The sequence below is a fragment of the Pterocles gutturalis genome, unplaced genomic scaffold (assembly GCF_000699245.1).
Source record: "Pterocles gutturalis isolate BGI_N339 unplaced genomic scaffold, ASM69924v1 scaffold348, whole genome shotgun sequence".
NCBI lineage: Eukaryota > Metazoa > Chordata > Aves > Pterocliformes > Pteroclidae > Pterocles > Pterocles gutturalis.
In genome coordinates this window covers 21353-39213 of record NW_010117688.1, presented here as the reverse complement: position 1 = coordinate 39213, position 17861 = coordinate 21353, and the positions used below count along the sequence as shown (strand labels likewise).

The following is a 17861-nucleotide window of genomic DNA, read 5'->3' as shown; positions in this document are numbered from 1 at the left end:
AGAGGAGCCGTGGCTCCTGCAGTGTCTCTTCCCGCCGTGCTGGAGCTGGCACGGAGGAGCCAGGCAGCATGCAGAGCTCCCCCGCCGCTTGCTTCCAGTGAGTCCTCAGCACTGCCCACACGATTGCAAGAGAAATCACGCAACGCGTACAAAAACGAAAACTGTTCATACGAAAATTTGTTCTGTCCTACCCCTGAGGCCCTTGTTAGCAAACAAGACGCCAGTGTTTGAGGGGAGAGACAATGGTGTGGTTCAGCTCACTCTGCAAAGGCATGCTGGAAATGGCGCAACAGCTGAGTCCACCCTCTTCCCCCCCTTTTTAATGTTATTATTCTGGTTCAGGGACATTCATTTTGCTGTAAATATGCAATTTGCTATACAGTACATGTGTTTTACAGAGAGGCTAGTAAACTAAAATCATGTTCTCCAGAATCCTTTGGTCTGAAAATGCAGACAACCCATATTTGTCTTTCAGCCTTCACTAGCTTAGATGATCAGTGACAACCAGCAATAATATTTTTAGCCACTAGCATTCTCCTTAGCTGCAGGCTAACTTGCTAAACTTGATCAAGAGATTCACTGACACCATGTGCAGTAAATTTTGTATTAAGAAAAAAGAAAATGGATAAAAGAGCAGTGGGGTTGGCCTGTGGTGTCAGTATACTGGAGCTGATTGCTGCTGAGAATTTGCTGTTGTTGCTGTTTGTGTTATATTTAGAGAGGGAAGGGGTTATATATGTGGTCCAGCTCATCTCAGTTTTACAGCACCACTTTAGACAGCAAACCTGGTAGGGCTTTGTATGATTAAGCTTCTTAAAAGGATGCACTCACTGTTGTCCTTCTATACACATCCTGTGTTTGCAAGGGATCCCATTAAACAACTGTCTAAACAGGGCCCAAGCGAGGCAGAAAAAGCAACCTAGGGGACAAATAAAATTTCCTATATGATAAACAGTAAATACTGATCTGCCTTAGTCATATGAACTGTTTGGGCTGAGTTGTCCTCCTCCAAGTCTAAGTTTGATGCTTTGTGAACACTCAGAGTTTCCATTAAATATAGTACTGTATGTCTGATCCCAGGATGACACTCTGATAGTCCAAAAATAGTTTAATAAATAGAAATTCCAAGATGTATCATCATAAGCCTGTAGCTTGAGTATCAAGTCTGACATGTTATGTAAAATTATTAGTTATATAATGGGATTTTTATCAATCTAGTGACATAAATAAAAATATTAGAGCACTATTAGGAAACCATCCTCTCTCTGACTTTGTATCTGTTATGCTGAAAGTCAGAAAGAAAGTAGCTTATGTATCTGTGGGGCTTTAGATGCTGTAGCTTCAGAGGTGTATAACAACTCAGAGCTCATCTGGGGGGTTTGTTCCAGAGAAATGTAAATACATTTTAAATGGTACTGAGGAAAGAAACTGGAGTGGGATAACAACTTCAAGCTGCTCCTAAGTTTCCTTTGTGATGGCCCAAACTGAAGCCATTGCTACTGCTGGGGTCAGAGATGTCCCTAAAACCACTGCTCCTGGTCTCTTGAAATACATTGAGAGAGACTTGGGGAGGAATAGTCTGTCTTTATCTGCTGGAAAGCAGATAAAGGTCCTGAGCTGGCAGAAATCAGGAATCGCTGGCAGGAGGACACCACAGGTTGTCACCAGTGGTCAGATAATGGTGCTGAGCCCTGGGGAAGGGAAGGGCTGGGCAGGCAGCAACTGCTCAGGAAGCAATGGGGTTGTGTAGAAATCCTCCATACGGAGGAGCAGAAGCTTTCGAGTATCGGAGCATGTAAAAAGAGGTACTGTGAGTTACCTGGAAAAGAAAGGGATTAAATATGCTATACATAGAAATAGGTGCATCGTTTTATAACTGAGAAGATTATTTTGCAGGTTGCACAACTTCTTGAAGACCCTAAGTAGGGCACTATCTGAAATTGCATGGCCTGATGTTACTGACAGATGACCATCTGTCCCCACGGGCTTTCAAATCAGGAGAGCATTGCTTTTACTAAGAGCAGGCAGTCTATATGGTGGAGGTTTTATTACGTGAATTAGGTGAACCTTCAGACTTTCCAGCCTGAGCTAAAAGCAAACTTAAAAAAAAGAGACACGTTAACTTCACAAGTTAACATGAGTGAATTAAATACTTCAATTTCACATGTTTTCTGGGTAAGTGCAGCAGGCTGTAAAAGGCTGATGTGGTCTAGTGTCGCTAGTTCAAAGAAGCAGTTTTCCCAGTAGCGCTGATAACCCTCTGGTTTGCTCTGTCACAGCATCCTGAGCATTAGACACATCTTAGAGAATTAAATCTCGAAGTGCTCTGCTGAGCAGGTAACTCCTGTCTTCCTCTTATGGGTGGAGAATGGGCATAGGGGAGCAGGCAATGGGAGCTGGAGGGAAGGAAGCCAGTGGGGATGGGACCCTGGACATGCTTTCCAGGGGATGCTCAGTGTCACACATCTTCCATGTCCTGGAAGAGGGAAATACCTGCCCGTAAAGAAGTGAATCAGGTGCCCAAAGGAACACTGCAAGCTGTAGCACAGACTGGTCAGGCTCCAAATCCCTCCTGTCCCTGGGCTTTAACTAGAAATCACTCCTCCTCCCGAAATCTATAGAAGCACATAACCAGAGCAAAGGACAGCTGCTCCTGCTGCCTTGCAGACCCTGTTCTGCAAACAGGGCTGTGTGCATGGGCTTCCTACACCCACATGAAGCTCCCCTGCCTTCACTCAAGCCCTGCACAGGGCTGGGGGCTTCCTAGCCTGTAGCCTCCCAACTCGGCTTTCGAATTTCCCTGACAGTAGTTAGCTCCATGCTACAAGGGCACACTGACAAAATGCTCTGGTTTAAAACGTGGCATAATAGTGTTACTAATTCTTGGACCGCTGATGGATTTTTCCCTTTCTACAGTATATGGGGAGAAAAAAAAAAAAGATTTTTTAGCCCTGTAAGATTAAACAATCATCATGGTTTTAAGGTCTTAATCTGCTGGCATGCAGGCTGCTGGCTGATAAGTCTCTGAGTGTAATTGGATGCAGCATCAGATTCAGTTGTGTGGGCTTTCCTGGGGCTTTTTGTTTGTTTGTTCTTTTTTAACACGCTGCGGAGTTAAAACGATCTGTCCCTGGAAATGCTTTTGGGCATGAAGCTGTAACGCCGTCCCCCCTAGTCGGTATTTCAGCAGCACCTAGCTGGCGACCACCGCTCAGGGAGGGCTGGGGGGGAAGGTTGCTCAGTGCATGAATTCGGGCTATTGTTCGAGGCACACATCTGCCTTAAGAAATAGCACGGCACAGGCACAGGCCGTTACTTATTCAGATGCAGAAGCTCCTTCCGTCCCACAAGCCAGCCCATTCAAGTCACATGCCAGAGGTCTCAGCAGAATGGGCTGCAGCTGCTTCAAATCTGCTGTCTAACATCAGAAGCAGTTGGACAAACTGTACCGTACTGACTACAGTCAGGCTCCCGGGCGCCAAGGAAGACAGAGAAAAGATTTGGGATCCCAGCGCTATGTTTTCGGAGGATCTGTGGCTGGAAAATGAGAAAAACTGTGCCGTTGTTCACAAGTCAAAGCGAGGAAGGAAGCGCCAAGAGCTCCTGGCCGTGGCCCTGGGGGTGAAGGTGGGAGTCAAGGGGGCACTTCTGTGGCAACCTCTAAAACTCTTTGCCTATTCACAGATCACCTCCTTGGTCAGAAGAGCAGCCTTAACTCAGAACGACAACCACTTCAACTATGAAAAAGCACACAATTTTAAGGTAAGGACCACTTCCTATTATTTCTGGCTAAAAGTTCTGTTTTGATGCCTCACATTTTATTTTGTGCTGTGATGGGGTTCTCACGCACCCATCTATACTAGCTGTGAGAAAAGTGTTGAAAAAAACATTTTTCTTTCTACTTTAACTTCCCTTGACTGCATTCTTAATATGCTTTTACATAGACCCATAATAACGGGTTTGCTACTCACTGCACTACTTGATTGGCATTTTAGTTCTTTTTTCCCAGATTCAGTTTTCTTTTTTGTTCAGAAAAAAAAGTATTTCATATTGATTGTCTTTATCTTAAAGGGTATCTATTTTTAAATGATAAAAAGGCCCCTTTTCAAAATCTACCTATTATCAAAAGCCAGCAGCCTTTTACAAGCAAACATTTTGGACCATTTCTGTTTTCAGAAGAAGTAGAGGAAGCTGGGGTGCTCCCTAACAATAAAGCAGAGCGAGGCGGTGGTATTGTCTCCTAGCTTTTGTTCCACCACCATATGCTAAGGAAATGGTCTCAGGGTCCCACTAAGCTATAGAATCTGAACTTGTGTTTGCTTGTCAGACTAAACCAAATAGCTGGACAAACATAGGGATGTGTAAAGGGATCATCTTTTTGCTGTCTTACACATACGAAATCAGATTCTTAAGGGTCTCTTCCCAAGTGCTGTGTCTGGCATGCTGCAGCAGGGAAGTGAGTCAGACCTTCCAGGCAGCTTGTACTAAAATGTTTTGCCAAAGGACTGTGCTGGTTTGAGAGTATGCCAGCTGGTTACCGTATCTAATGCTGTCAAATTGCAGTTTGATGGTTATCGGGATGGATACAGAGATAATAAGAGGCAGTAACAAGACAAGAAAGGAATGCATCTCGGCTTTGAAACCTCAGTTTACTTAATGTTCCTTGAGGATGCTGATCTGGGTCACTGTCAGAATAGTTCAACTCATTAGCAGAAAGAGAATTTTCTGATATTCATCTCGGGCCTGTCAAGAAAGGAGAAGCACTGATTAAAATTATTTCACTGACTTCCTGGTTTAGCAAAAAAGCTTCACTTCTTCTTTTTCTACATATTCTGACGTGCAGACATTGCTCTCTTCTGCAGTGCTTCTGCTGTAGTTGCTAAATCAATAATTTAATATCAGTGAGCAAAACAAATAATAGCATCCCTTTTCTTATTCCCCCTCCTTGACCCAGTCTACAGAAAAGTCAATATTTATCTCACTGATCAACACTGAAGGAAATTGGGGAAATACTCTCTCTTCTTGCTTGATTAAACCAGCTTTTGTTCTTTCTGGGTTTTGCCCTCATTATCATCTTAATATCAAAACTATTTTAGTTTAACTAGAAAATATTTTCTCATGACTGAGACTTTTTTCCACTTTGACCCATGCATTCTTTCCTCCTCAAAATTCCCCTTGTTTTGGCTTTGATTTATAATTGGACACGTGCCCAGTTAACTTTGCATTTTCACAATCTAGCTGTTGTATAGTCGCTGTTTCTTTCTGTTTCAAAAGAGTCATAGTTTAACTGGAAAACCACGATTAAAATATATATGTATACAAAGGCTTGACAGTAGAAAATTATTGTTTTATTCTAGTAAAGGCAATAAAAAACTTAAGGAAGAAACATTTTAAAAAATTGACCAGAAAGGCCAGTCAAAAGTGGTACAGTTACATAACGAACAAATATGTTCACTATGCAAATACAGTTAGTTTTCCAAACGAATATATTAAAACGTGTCTAGCTGTTGAACAAAATATGTGGATAGAATGCTTAGAGTAGAATATTTCGATTTAAAAGATGGCTAAATTGAAGTCTAATATCTTTAATATATTCCATATTCATTATATAAAAGGGTTAAGAAATTATTTAAAAGAGAAAGAATGGCTTTATGGGTCTTGGGGCAAAATTCTTAATGGCTTTTGACAGCGCTTAGGCTATGATGATATGGGATTTATCTGAAGGAGAACACTATTTTGCAGACATTCAAAGAGTTGTCTTCCCCATTTTTAGGTGAACGCTGACATGTATTGTTTCATTCATCTCCATTCATAGGGACAAAGGTTACGTGTCAGTGTCCCTCATAATCTTGTCATAGGCAATTCTTCATGACCAAACAGATACTCTTCAGCTCTTGTCCTTTAGCCATGAAGAATCTTAAAAAATCTTCAAAAGGAAGAAGTAGACTCAAGGTACAAATTCAGAGCAAGGACAGCTCTCTCTCCATCCTTTCCAAGCGAATATAAAAATTAAAAAGGAGCGTTGGAGTTTAGAGCGTGAGGGCACAAGGTTATTCCATTCTGAGCACCCATTCTTTCTCATTCAGCCTTTCTTCCAAATTTCAAGGCATTCAAGGCAAATTAACAAAAAAAAGATTTAGTATCCAGACTGATTTGTTAAGCTGGGTTCATCCTGAGCACACAACACAGTCACATGTATTTAGGTTTGGAGCTGGCGTCTGTCTGGCGGGACACTTTTGCATAAGCCAGCATAGACATACCGTAATTCAGGAAAGAGAATAAATCTCTGAAGCCCTGTTTAGAAAAACACAGAGGTATTTCTGTAACTATGTGGGCGTCAGCCTAACTGGATTGCGAAGTCCTCTTGCATCTCATTACAGTTAGGGTCCTGCAGGCTCTTTGGGATGTGCTTTACCTGCCAACTTCAGTGGAGTTCCAGCTGGTAGTGAGGACAACCTCGTGCCCAGGGGCAGTGGCGTGGAGTTTGGGGATGCTCCACGCATTTTGTTCTAGGCTGAGAATTCATGAGAGGGCCTCTGTGCTGCTTTAAGTGAGCAAATACAGCTGAATAATGTGCATTTACCACAATATTGTGCCTGTTTGCCGTGGTTAAATCCCATTTGAAGGCAGGCTAGCGGAGTAAAGGCAGCTGATTACTGACAAGTCAGAAGATTTGCTGGAAGAAAGGAGGCTCTGGGATAAATTTCCCCTTGTGTTAATCACTGCAGACAAACACTGCTTCTGGGAGACAAAAGGTTTATGGGAGACATTTTTTACAGACATCATGAAGATTATGTGTATGTATTTAAACAAAAATAATGGCTGGGTCAGCTTTTCTTCCTTGCAAACAGCTCAGGGTCAGCAGGAGTCCACAGGAGAGTACAAATGCGCATGTATTCAGGCGAGTCTGAAAAAGCTCTTACTTTCTTTGGAGGCAAATAGAAAAGTCTTCAAACCTGGTCAGATAAACAACAAAATTGTCTCAGAAACAGCACCATATAATGCCAGTAAAAACCATGCATTTCAATTCAAGGCAATTTTTAGTTTGTTTCTGCAATACTGCTTAAGGGATTTTTTTTTTTTTTATTTTTTTTGCCACTGTATTGGCACTCCTTAACTTTGGTCTTAGTTTCTCCCTCTGCGAACACAGCTCAGATACAGACTAAAACTGAATGAGATAGCACCCGTGGGGGCAATTCTGCCGATTGGAAGCAAGGGCACCAGAGGGCTGAAAGATGAAGGTGGGAACATGCGAGGGCAATAAGAAAAGACATACAGTGTAGTATTGGGTGAAATTGTCCAGCAGAGAAAAGGATGAATGTAAGAACCAACTTTTAATTGAAAGACTTGAAGCTGGAAAGGAAAGAGATTGAAGAAGTTAGGAGTTAGACACTGTGGAAAGGAGATGAAAGACTGAACAAGAAAAGTACAGTGTATTGTCTGAATCACCATGGGTTTGGCTTATATGAAGAAATACTTCCTTGTAAATTCTTAGAAGTTGGAATTACGTGTCGACTGTAGCCCAAGCAGGCTGAGCCTATGCTGTGTGTACACAGAGAGGTCTCCTGAGACTTCAGGATGGGGTAGGGACCAATAATAAATAGATCTTGATCATGTTTCAAAAAATCTAAGCCCAGTCCATTTGTAATGATGTGGTTACAAAGGATGAGGCAAAACCTAAAAACCCATCTCAAAAACCTAAGATCTGCTGTTACCTCTCCTTGTTTAAAACAGAGATGAGATCAGTCTTGCAGACAGAATTACCATTTACCATTTGAAACTGTTGTCTGCAAGCTTTGGGCTGCATTCAAGTGTTGTGTTAATAAGAACAGACTTCCTTCATTATTTCTTTAATGGCAAGCCATAAGAGACTTCGTTCAAAACTGCATCTTAAGATATTTTTTGCACTTTCATCTACAAACTTTTGAAGGTCTCCGCTTTTCAGTTAGAGATAGCAAATATTTCCCTATTTCAGGTTGACCAGAGACCACCAGGACTTGCTTTTCTCAGAGCATTTCAGTTGGGAACTTGCCATTTGAGCTAAAATGCAGATCCATGAAAAACTGGGATGAATTAATAAAGAGAGCTAAACCGTTGAGGGCCACCAGGCTGAAGGGAACAAGGGAAGGGTGCGCAGTCAGCAGTTCTCAGAGGGAGCCCTCAGTCAGCATTGATGACTGCTGCCCGTTAATTACAAGAGAGATCAAGGAATAATCAGCTACCATTTTCTAAATATGCCACAGCAAGATCAGCTGAAATAAGCTTTATGTAAAGTGAGCAAGTAGGCCCCAAATATCCTAGCAACTGTGATGGACTTTCAATGTGAAATGGTGCAATTTTTAAAATCCTGAATGAGCTTTTACAGCCATTTCTCATGAGGTTAGCTTTTGTAAACCACTGCAAAGGAGAAGATATAGTTGGCTATCTTCCCACAATTGAATGCAGGTGCAGACCTACTAATTATGTGGTTATCAGTCTAAAAATGGTAAAGATGCATGCATAATTAGTTGTATCTGTAGTTTTGTATCCACTGAAGGTCACATACAGCATATGCCTGAAACTCAGGTCATCAGGTGATGTTAGGTACCTCCACTAAAAGCCTTGTCTGAGCAAGGGGGGGATGTGTGTAAATATATATATATATTTACACATATAAATATAAATATATAAATATATATATTTCTCTCAAACTTCATTCCAAAGCGTTTTTTCCCATAGATACACATTTTTCTGAGAAGTAAAATACCTTTTCAAAAAATAAATATGACCAGTCAGACATTCCAGTTAGACCATTTACTGTCAAAAGGGAAGAAGAATTTGTATTGCTTTAAGCTTATTCATGCAATTGTTGACTGTGAGTAGTTGGTCAGGAGTAATTTATGGTCAGGCTCACATTTTTATCACTAAATCATAAAGAGAGGTCTTTATTAAAATCACAATACTTCATCTTCCTGGGGAATGGACTCAAGAGTACAGATGTGTTTAGGTGTGATCTTGCAGCCAAATGGGGCAAAAATATTAGCAAGCCAAAAGCTTCGCTTAAAACTTCACCAAGTTTATCTGAAAAGGGCAGTTACCATTTTTTTACTCTATTAAAAGTAAAGAGCAGCTTTCCCCATCCCAGGGGGGAGAAGTGGCCTTTCAGCCATCCACCGAACAGGTAAACAAAAGTAGAGAGAAGGAAAAGGAAGCATTAGCAGCTGAAGTGTGCATGAGTTATGTTTTGTTAAGTTCAATTAAGTCTCCAGCCAGAACTAGCTCATACCATGTCCACTCACACAGGCGTAGACTTCACTATTTAGTCTTCTTTTCAATGAAAATGAAATGCTTACTTTACCAGAACATACATCTTAAATAAAAAGGGTTTTCCACAGTAGCTTTGGAAAAGCAGCGTAGGAAGCAGCAGTGCTGTGCAAAACCTGGTGTGGGAGCCATGTGCTCTGTCAATATGCAGGTCATTTTATTCCTCCTTATTTACTCATGCACAGACTGTAGCAAAAAGAAGTTTGCTCTGCTGAAAAAGACCCTACTGACATCTTTTGCTTATGTGAGTTCAGTTTACTTAATAGAGTGGAGAAGGGTGTAATTTGCTTTTGTCACTAGTGGATTCCAGTGTGCAAAATCAGATCATTACCTAACTGCTGCCTGGAGCGGCCACACAAATCATTCATTATCACCCCTGATACAAATTTACAGCAATCGCCTCGAGTTTTTTTCAGTGTTGAAGGACATATATATGCACATGTAACACCATAGTTGTAGTGTGCTCAAACCTTCCTGGTGCTCTTATAACATGGGTCTTGCACCAGATCTTTGACCACAGGCATTTATGAGGAACATGAGGAACCAAAATGTGGTGCATTCAAAGGAGCTTTCTGTCACTGCATTTCCCCTGCTTTCAAATGATCTGTTGAAGAGCATTTGAATCATTCCTGTTCTGTTTGAACTAGTCAAATAAAAGCACTGACTACAGTTCCTTGGATTATTAGTTTTACTTTTTCCTCCTTTGAGTAGTGAACTTGGTTTCCTCCCATCCACTATAGCTAAAATGTCAGCTAGCAAACCCGATTTATTTTCAATGCCGTATACAGCCCAGTTCTCTGTTATGTTAAGCCTATTGAAAGATAAACTTCAAGATCAAAGCAAATTTCTGTTCCCATGGTTTATTTCATCTAGACTTTGGAAAGATGTGGGCACTGTGTGCTAGAGATTTACTCCTACTGAGTCTTCTGTTGTTTATCCATTTCAGTTGCTCCATCTGTCAGACCATCTGCCTCCCAATGACCACATTTCTTTCCCCACCCCCCATTTGTGTTACAGGTCCACACATTTCGAGGTCCACACTGGTGTGAATACTGTGCCAACTTCATGTGGGGTCTCATCGCTCAGGGAGTGAGATGTTCAGGTAGCCCTTCAACATTTTCTGTCTTTCTCTTGAAATGCTCCGGTCTCCCTCCCACCCCCAGCCTGCACTCCCCGCAGGGGCTAGGGGCAGGTAGGGATTACTTTACAGAACAAGGCAAGAAATTCCTCCCATGCAAGTCAGAGTGCTGTCATTTTCCCCATTAGCTGGTTTAGAAATGAAGCCACCAGCCCTTGATTGCTGAGGGTGACATCCTTTCAGTAGTACCTTGGTCTTGCATGTGCCTTGGTGTATATATTAAGAATTATTTATGCTATCATTAAGTTATCCCTGAATGTTTTAACGTCTTAAGAAACAAGCTTTGAAAATGTCAGAGCCAGACAGCAACTAGGCTGCATAACTCATCTTTTTGCCACCAATGGCTGAGAAGTGCCCATGTCTGCAAAAAGACTGTCACCTGTTTTCTGTAAAAATACCATGCATTGCCGCAAGCCTTAAGTAGCCCACCTCAAGGGAAAGCAAAAACTACAACCTTCATTTCCCAGAAGGATTAATTTTCTGGTGCTTCTATCATTGTATCAGCATTTTAGTAGCATTTTAATTACCTTAAATTTGTTTGTTCTTTTGCGAAAAATAATCCATCTCACAAAAATGCAATAATCATCACTTCACAAGCTTTTGGGTTCAGCGAGTAAAATGGTATTTGGTGCACTGCAAAGGGGGTTTTGTAACTTCTTTCTACAGACTCCCTCCCATGTCTCAACTGAATACGCTTCTGTCTTATGTCTCCCTGCCCTGACCTTCTGGTCTCAGACTGGCACCGAACACATCTGCCCCACCATCTGCCTTGCGTGGGTAGAGGAGGTGGTTGTTACCTAAAATTTAGACACCAGTTTGAAGGCTCAAAATACCCTTCACAAATGCAAAGTTTTAGTAAGTGCCGCCTCCGTTACTGCTATATCTTGTCTGCCTGTAGATGAATAATGGTAACACTAAGAATATGAGAAGGACATTAAAAAAGAGAATTAATAGTAGTTTGCTTTTCAAACTATTTGAAACAAGTGTGTTAAAACTGACCTCACTAATTCATAGAGCTGTATTTTTTCACAAACATAAAATATTAAACTTATGAAAAGGCTTATTTATTTAGGATGAAAAATAGTAATCTCCCTCATTAAATTATCAACATCTAAGTAGACAGATGCATTTGGATTTAACTTCATATGTTTGGAGAACAGCACTGAAAAAAATACAGGGAGGATCCTGACTGCAGCTGCTCACATTTGTTTAGATTTCACAGAACAATAATGTATTATGCAGTAATAACTGTATGGAGAAACACACCAAAAACACCAATTCCATTAAATGTGTAGGTGTCTTTGTAGTGATGATATGGTTTTGCTTGATTAATATTTTATAGAGAATAATAATGAAGTGTGCTGCAAGTAATAAAGACATGTTTACATTTTTAATATCTTGAGCAGTAAATCAACATGAAAAAACAGTAAGTAACTTATTAGTGATGATGCTAGACAAGTTAGCCCAAAAGGTGCTGTCAGTGATGGGCATGACTGGGAAGGCATTAAAACAGGAATCAGAGTTATGTAAGATAATGTAACTTACGATAGTGGTGTTAGCTTTACTGAGGCTTATAAATTCATTTGGCTGAATATTTGAATCTATTAGAAACATTCAATGTGTGGAGATCCAGCAGTGATGTTTAAGTTAATGGAAACCCACCCATGCAACCAAGAGTAGGATTTGACTCTAGAGTAAGACACCAAGAACCATTTGTAAAATTAATCACTTTTTTACATCATGCCTTTCACAGCATTTTATATGGCTAAACTGACCTACAGACTAAACACAGGGACACTTTGGTCACCAGTGAAGCAATGAGACAGGGATGGGAGCCTGCTGATGTGGCAGAGCAAGCCAAAGTGTGACACTGCAGGAAAGTGGAAGGAGAAGTAAGGCACGCTAGCACTCAAAGCACTGTCCCAGTTTGAATGCTCAGGTGAATCTTTGGTCCTTTGCCTGTTAGCAGCACTAAGCCACAAGCTGGCCAGCAGAAGACAGTTATTACTGTCCTAATTTTATAAAAGGCTAAACTAAAATACACAGAAGTTAAGTCACATGTCCTTTCAAACACAACACCTAGAGCTATGTGTCCAGCAATGAACTGACCCAGACCACACCAACAGTAACCTCCAGTTCAGAGGTGTGTGAAGGACATTCAGAGCCTATATAGCTTTTTTAACAACTATGCTGAAGTTCACTTTGCCCACCATGAATTTTTTACAAGAGATTTCCATGCACATCTTTCTCATCTCCATCTTATTTACTGTAGCTTTGCTAACTGATGGGGAATTTATGCCCCTTGCTTGGTGTAGCCCAAGGCAATAAATTGTTAGCCAATATTAATTAACCTGGCTAACTTTGTTTACAGACTGCGGGTTGAATGTACATAAGCAGTGCTCCAAATACGTGCCCAACGACTGCCAACCAGACCTCAAGAGGATAAAGCGAGTCTACTGCTGCGATCTCACCACACTAGTGAAAGCCCACAATACCCAGAGGCCAATGGTTGTGGATTCATGCATTCGAGAGATCGAAGCAAGAGGTTTGTATGCTTCGGAAAACAGCAGACACAATTAAATGAAGATGACTTGAATTACATGCTAAGCTATGACAGGGTAGTATGCTCCTGCACACTGAAGGCAGGAAGAGAGAAGGGCATTTTTTGTGTAGGTGATAAATTGCTTTGCATTAGCTAGGAAAATTAAATCATGACGTTTCATAATGCAATTTCCTGAAATGCTTTCTGAAAACATGTCAAAACATGTATTACATTACACTTCTGAAAGGGGTGAACTTTAAAGTGAACTTTAAGTTCATGTTTATGTGTCTTTTTGAATTATTTTCTTTTCACATACCTAGGGACACTTCCAATTTCAGAGTAATCAGTTTAAATCAAACCCATTATTAATAACCTTTCCAGACACTACAGGCAAGAGAACACAAGTGACTGGAAGTGGCTCAAACAAGTGAGGTCACAGGCTGTGGCTTTATGTGGTATGGCACAAACTGCACAGGATTTTACATGATGCTCAGCTACTGACTGATGGGTGCCATGGCTCAGGTGGCATGTCACGTCCAAAGCTCCAGTTTGTGACAGGTTTTTGCTATGCAGAAGCATGCCAGATTGAAGAAATACCGTATCCCCTCCAAAATGACACCATAATAATCACGTATTTTTGGTTTGGATAGCAAATATGTATGTTGTGCTGCCCCATAAGCCAAATTTCCCTGTTAGTCATTGCATCAGCACAAGAATCTCATAATGTTGAATTCAAGGCATCACAGTAATCTGCATGGCAACACACTGATAATAGCCGTGGGGATTTCAAAGCCATGCACCATCTACTGAAATGAATCAGAGATTTACAAGTAAATCCCCTACACTGCTCCATAAAGCTCTACCAGGATTATATCATCATTGCAGGGACAAATAGAAAGAATTGTTTGGACTAAGACAGAAGAGCTTTACTTCCTTCAGGAAGCTACATTGCATTTGAGATCTAATCACTTACTTGTCCATTTATTGATTAGGATAAAATCTGCTGCCTGCTCTCTGTTTTTCAGCATCTTTAAATTTCTCTTTTTAATCGCTGTAGAGTTCTTAAGAAAAAAAAAAGAGTTTTTAAGAAAAAAAAAGGTGTTTCTGATTTTATATGTAGGTTAGCACTGTGCATAGTCACAATAAAGAGTTCTGGGATGAAAATAAGTGTGAAACTCTGCTTGGCTAGCTCTGCCTGCTCTGCTGGGCTGCCTTCCATTTCAAGTTGGTGTGTAACAATGCAGGGAGGGTTGTGCAAGTGAGCAGGTTTCTTGTGGTGAAAGAACTGTAGAAGGGATGTACTGATGTATAGAAGAACAGTATCCATCACATCTATCAGCTCTATGTAAGTAAAAGCTGAGAGCAAAACTGAAACAAATGTGCTTATCGGGAAAGGCAGTCTCTTATTTGCACTGCTGTTTATCATTAAGCAACTGGTAAAAGGAAAGGAGACCTCTAAAGCTTTACTAATTATAGCCAAATCCAGGAAAATCTCCCAATAAAATGAATAAATCATGATAACATCACATGCCCCACCATTAGCAAATTGCAATATTTTCCTCTAACATAATCAACCGTGTACCTAACAGAATCAGAAAGCATAAAGTCAAAAAATCTTAATCCTTTAAAAAACAACTTAAAATTACTTTGATCCTTCCTTAAATGCTCTGGAATGTTACATTACAACTAATATTTTGCTACACTTACTAGATCTGTCGTTCTTGCTTTGTTGTTTTTAAGCCTGAATATTTGTTGGTTACTGAAGCAAAGTTAATAAAGAACTTTTTGTTTCAGGTTTAAAGTCCGAGGGCCTCTATAGAGTCTCAGGCTTCACTGAGCACATTGAAGATGTGAAAATGGCCTTTGATCGAGGTATACCATTTTTTAATCTTGTACAATTTTTATCTAAGGTTTCGGTTCTAGGACTTTTCAGTTCTTGTGTTCATATAGGTACTGTGGTAATGAAACTGGCATATAAGCAGAAGTACAGAAAGCAACCTGTCTTTTCTGAGTTCTTAAGTTAATCTGTAGTGCTTTTCATAAGGGGAAATCATATTTCATAGTTGGAAGGAATAGTTAAACAGTAAGTAGTGGCAGGCAGAAGGCTAAGTGCTTGGGGGACTGGATGATTGCTCAACTAAGCAGCACAGCCTAGGCTCCTAGTTCAAGTATGAGCTTAGATAGTACCAGGGAAAAGCTCTTAGTGCTATCTTTAGTAGACTTGGTGCTTTACAATACAATAATCTATTTATGAGTTTAAGAACAAGGAACTCCAACTGAGAAGTCATTCTGCATGTAGCCTTATAGAAAGCACTGCACCACTGTGCATGTGATTACATCTGCACAACAGATGAGAGGAGCATGGGGGAGATTGGTTGTACAGCATATTGAAAAACTAATAATTAAAACACTGCATGTTAATCATGAATTGATTTAGCTGATGACCTTGGTTCTGGTTGTGCACACAGTCTTTGTACACTGGACTAATTTTAAGTATATATGTTAGTGGGTGCAGAGTAGGACCTTCATCAACAGAAAACACATTTCCACGTACATTTAAGAAGTTAACATGAATATTCTTCTCCTTTCCCATAAATAGTGCTTTGCATCCTTGTTGATTTTTTCAGATATTACCTCTGCCATGTTAGGGAGTAGGGTCAGACACAGCCCAGTGATGACAAGCCCATGGGAACAAGGCAGGTCCAGGTCAAGCCAGGAAGTCAGCCAGTGGTTCAGGGTACCGACCAGAAAGGTGCATGGCCAGGCACAGGCACAGCCATGACCCAGCTAGAGACAGCTACAATGTTGGTGAGGCAGGGACTGGGGGCCCTTGGGCCCATGGGCAGGAGGTTTGGGGGCTTCAGGAAAGGCTGGGCAGGGCCAGCAAGGTCTATGTGTGGCATGTCTTATTGTGCCTGAATACTTTTTTGTTGGAGACAGTTTGTCACACAGACATCATTGGCAAAGAAAGACCAACTAGGAAAGTGTCTGTTTTCTTGCTATACTGAAATATCCTTTTAGAAATAATAAATCTTTTAAAATGTGTTGGATACCGCAGTTGGGAACATATGCATATACACACATAGGTCCCATGATTTGGGTGACAGAGATGCACATGCTGTCACAGGAAGATACATGTTGCAGGTATGCCCCATGAAGCGGTGCTACGGAGAGGGTCACAGTCCCCATAGGTCCCACTCTGCTCCCTGCAGGTAGATCTGGCCTGGCAAACCCTTTTGTTCATGTGTTAATTATCCTCTAAGTGTACCAACCTGAATGAAACCCAGAAGGAGAAGCACAGGTTGAAGAGGGACGAGTTTGAAGAAAGCAGATAGAAATCTATGTCCGAGCACAACTTGAATACTGCTGCAACAAATGCTTCAAACCACTGGAGCCAGTTCAGTTTTACAGACAGCATACCTTTTATTATTTCCTGTACTCGTGGCATAATCTGGTGGTAATACACACTTCAAGAAAGCTAGTCGGTATTCAAGGATCATCTCCTGCAAGCACAGGAGCAATGCATCCCAAGAAAGAGGAAGGCGGGCAAGAATACCAGGAGGCCTCTGTGGATGAACAAGGAGCTCTTGGACTTACTCCAGCACAAAAAGAAAATATAGAGGGAGTGGAAGCAAGAACAGGTTAGCTCGGAGGAATACAAAGAGGCTGTCCAAGCAGACAGGGATCAGGTTAGGAAAGCTAAAGCCCAGATGGAATTAAATCTAGCCAGGGACATAAAGGGGAACAAGAGGAACTTCTACAAGTACATCAGTGATAAAAGGAAGACTAGGGAAGATGTGGGCCCTCTCCAGAAGGAAACTGGAGACCTGGCCACGAGGGATTCAGAGAAGGCCAGGGTGCTCAATGACTTCTTTGCCTTGGTCTTCACTGGCAAGGGCTGTGGCCGCATTGCCCGAGTTGCAGAAAGTGAAGGTAAGAACTGGGAGAAGGAAGATCCGCCCACCGTAAGTGAAGATCAGGTTCAAGACCATTTCAAGAACCTGAAGGTGCACAAGTCCATGGGACCTGATGAGATCTGTCCGCGGGGCCTGAGGGAACTTGGGGATATAAGTTGCCAAGCCATTAACTGCCATATTTGAAAGGTCATGGCAGTCTAGTGAAGTTCCCACTGACTGGAAAAGGGGAAATATAACCCCCATTTTCAAGAAGGGCAAAGAAGATGACCCAGGGAACTACAGGCCAGTCAGTCTCACGTCTGTGCCTGGCAGGATCATGGAGCAGATCCTCCTGAACGCTCTACTAAGGCACATGGAAAATGAAGGAGAGGTGATTGGTAACCAGCATGGCTTCATCAAGGGCAAATCGTGCCTGACAAACCTGGTGGCCTTTTATGATGGAGTTACGGCATCAGTGGACAAAGGAAGAGCAACTGATGTCACCTACCTGGGCTTCTGCAAAGCGTTTGGCACTGTTCCGCATGACATCCTGGTGGGCAAATTGGAAAAATATGGATTTGAAGGATGGACCACCCACTTGGTAAGGAATTGGCTGGATGGTTGCACTCAGAGAGTTGTGGTCAGTGTCTCAATGTCTGAATGGAGACTGGTGAAAAGTGGTGTTCCTCAGGGATTGATACTGGGACCAGTGCTATTTAACATCTTTGTTGGTGACATGGACAGTGGGATCAAGTGCACCCTCAGCAAGTTTGCCAACGACACCAAGCTGTGTGGTGCAGTCGACGTGCTAGAGGGAAGGGATGCCATCCAGAGGGACCTGGACAGGCATCATGAAGTTCAATAAAGCCAAGTGCAGGGACCTGCACATGGGTTGAGGCAATCCCAAGCAGAAATACGGGCTGGGCAAAGAATGAAAAACTGAACACGCGCCGGCAGTGTGCACTCACGGCCCAAAAGGCCC

At 41.7% G+C, this 17861-nt stretch overlaps 1 protein-coding gene across 7 annotated transcripts in view; it reads left to right on the top strand.

Annotated features, from left to right (window-relative positions):
• The first annotated feature begins 3324 nt into the window (after nt 1–3324).
• The window catches only part of CHN2 (chimerin 2), a 26540-nt gene continuing 12003 nt past the window's right edge, over nt 3325–17861 (top strand). For 2 of the 7 annotated variants that reach the window (XM_010075860.1, XM_010075858.1), the window contains exons 1-4: nt 3517–3627; nt 10321–10405; nt 12813–12986; nt 14778–14855. In XM_010075860.1, coding sequence (XP_010074162.1) covers nt 3517–3627; nt 10321–10405; nt 12813–12986; nt 14778–14855 — 448 coding nt within the window. Of the gene's footprint in view, nt 3763–10320; nt 10406–12812; nt 12987–14777; nt 14856–17861 lie in introns of all 7 variants that reach the window. The other 5 variants (XM_010075861.1, XM_010075859.1, XM_010075855.1 and 2 more) reach the window with 4 other exon arrangements.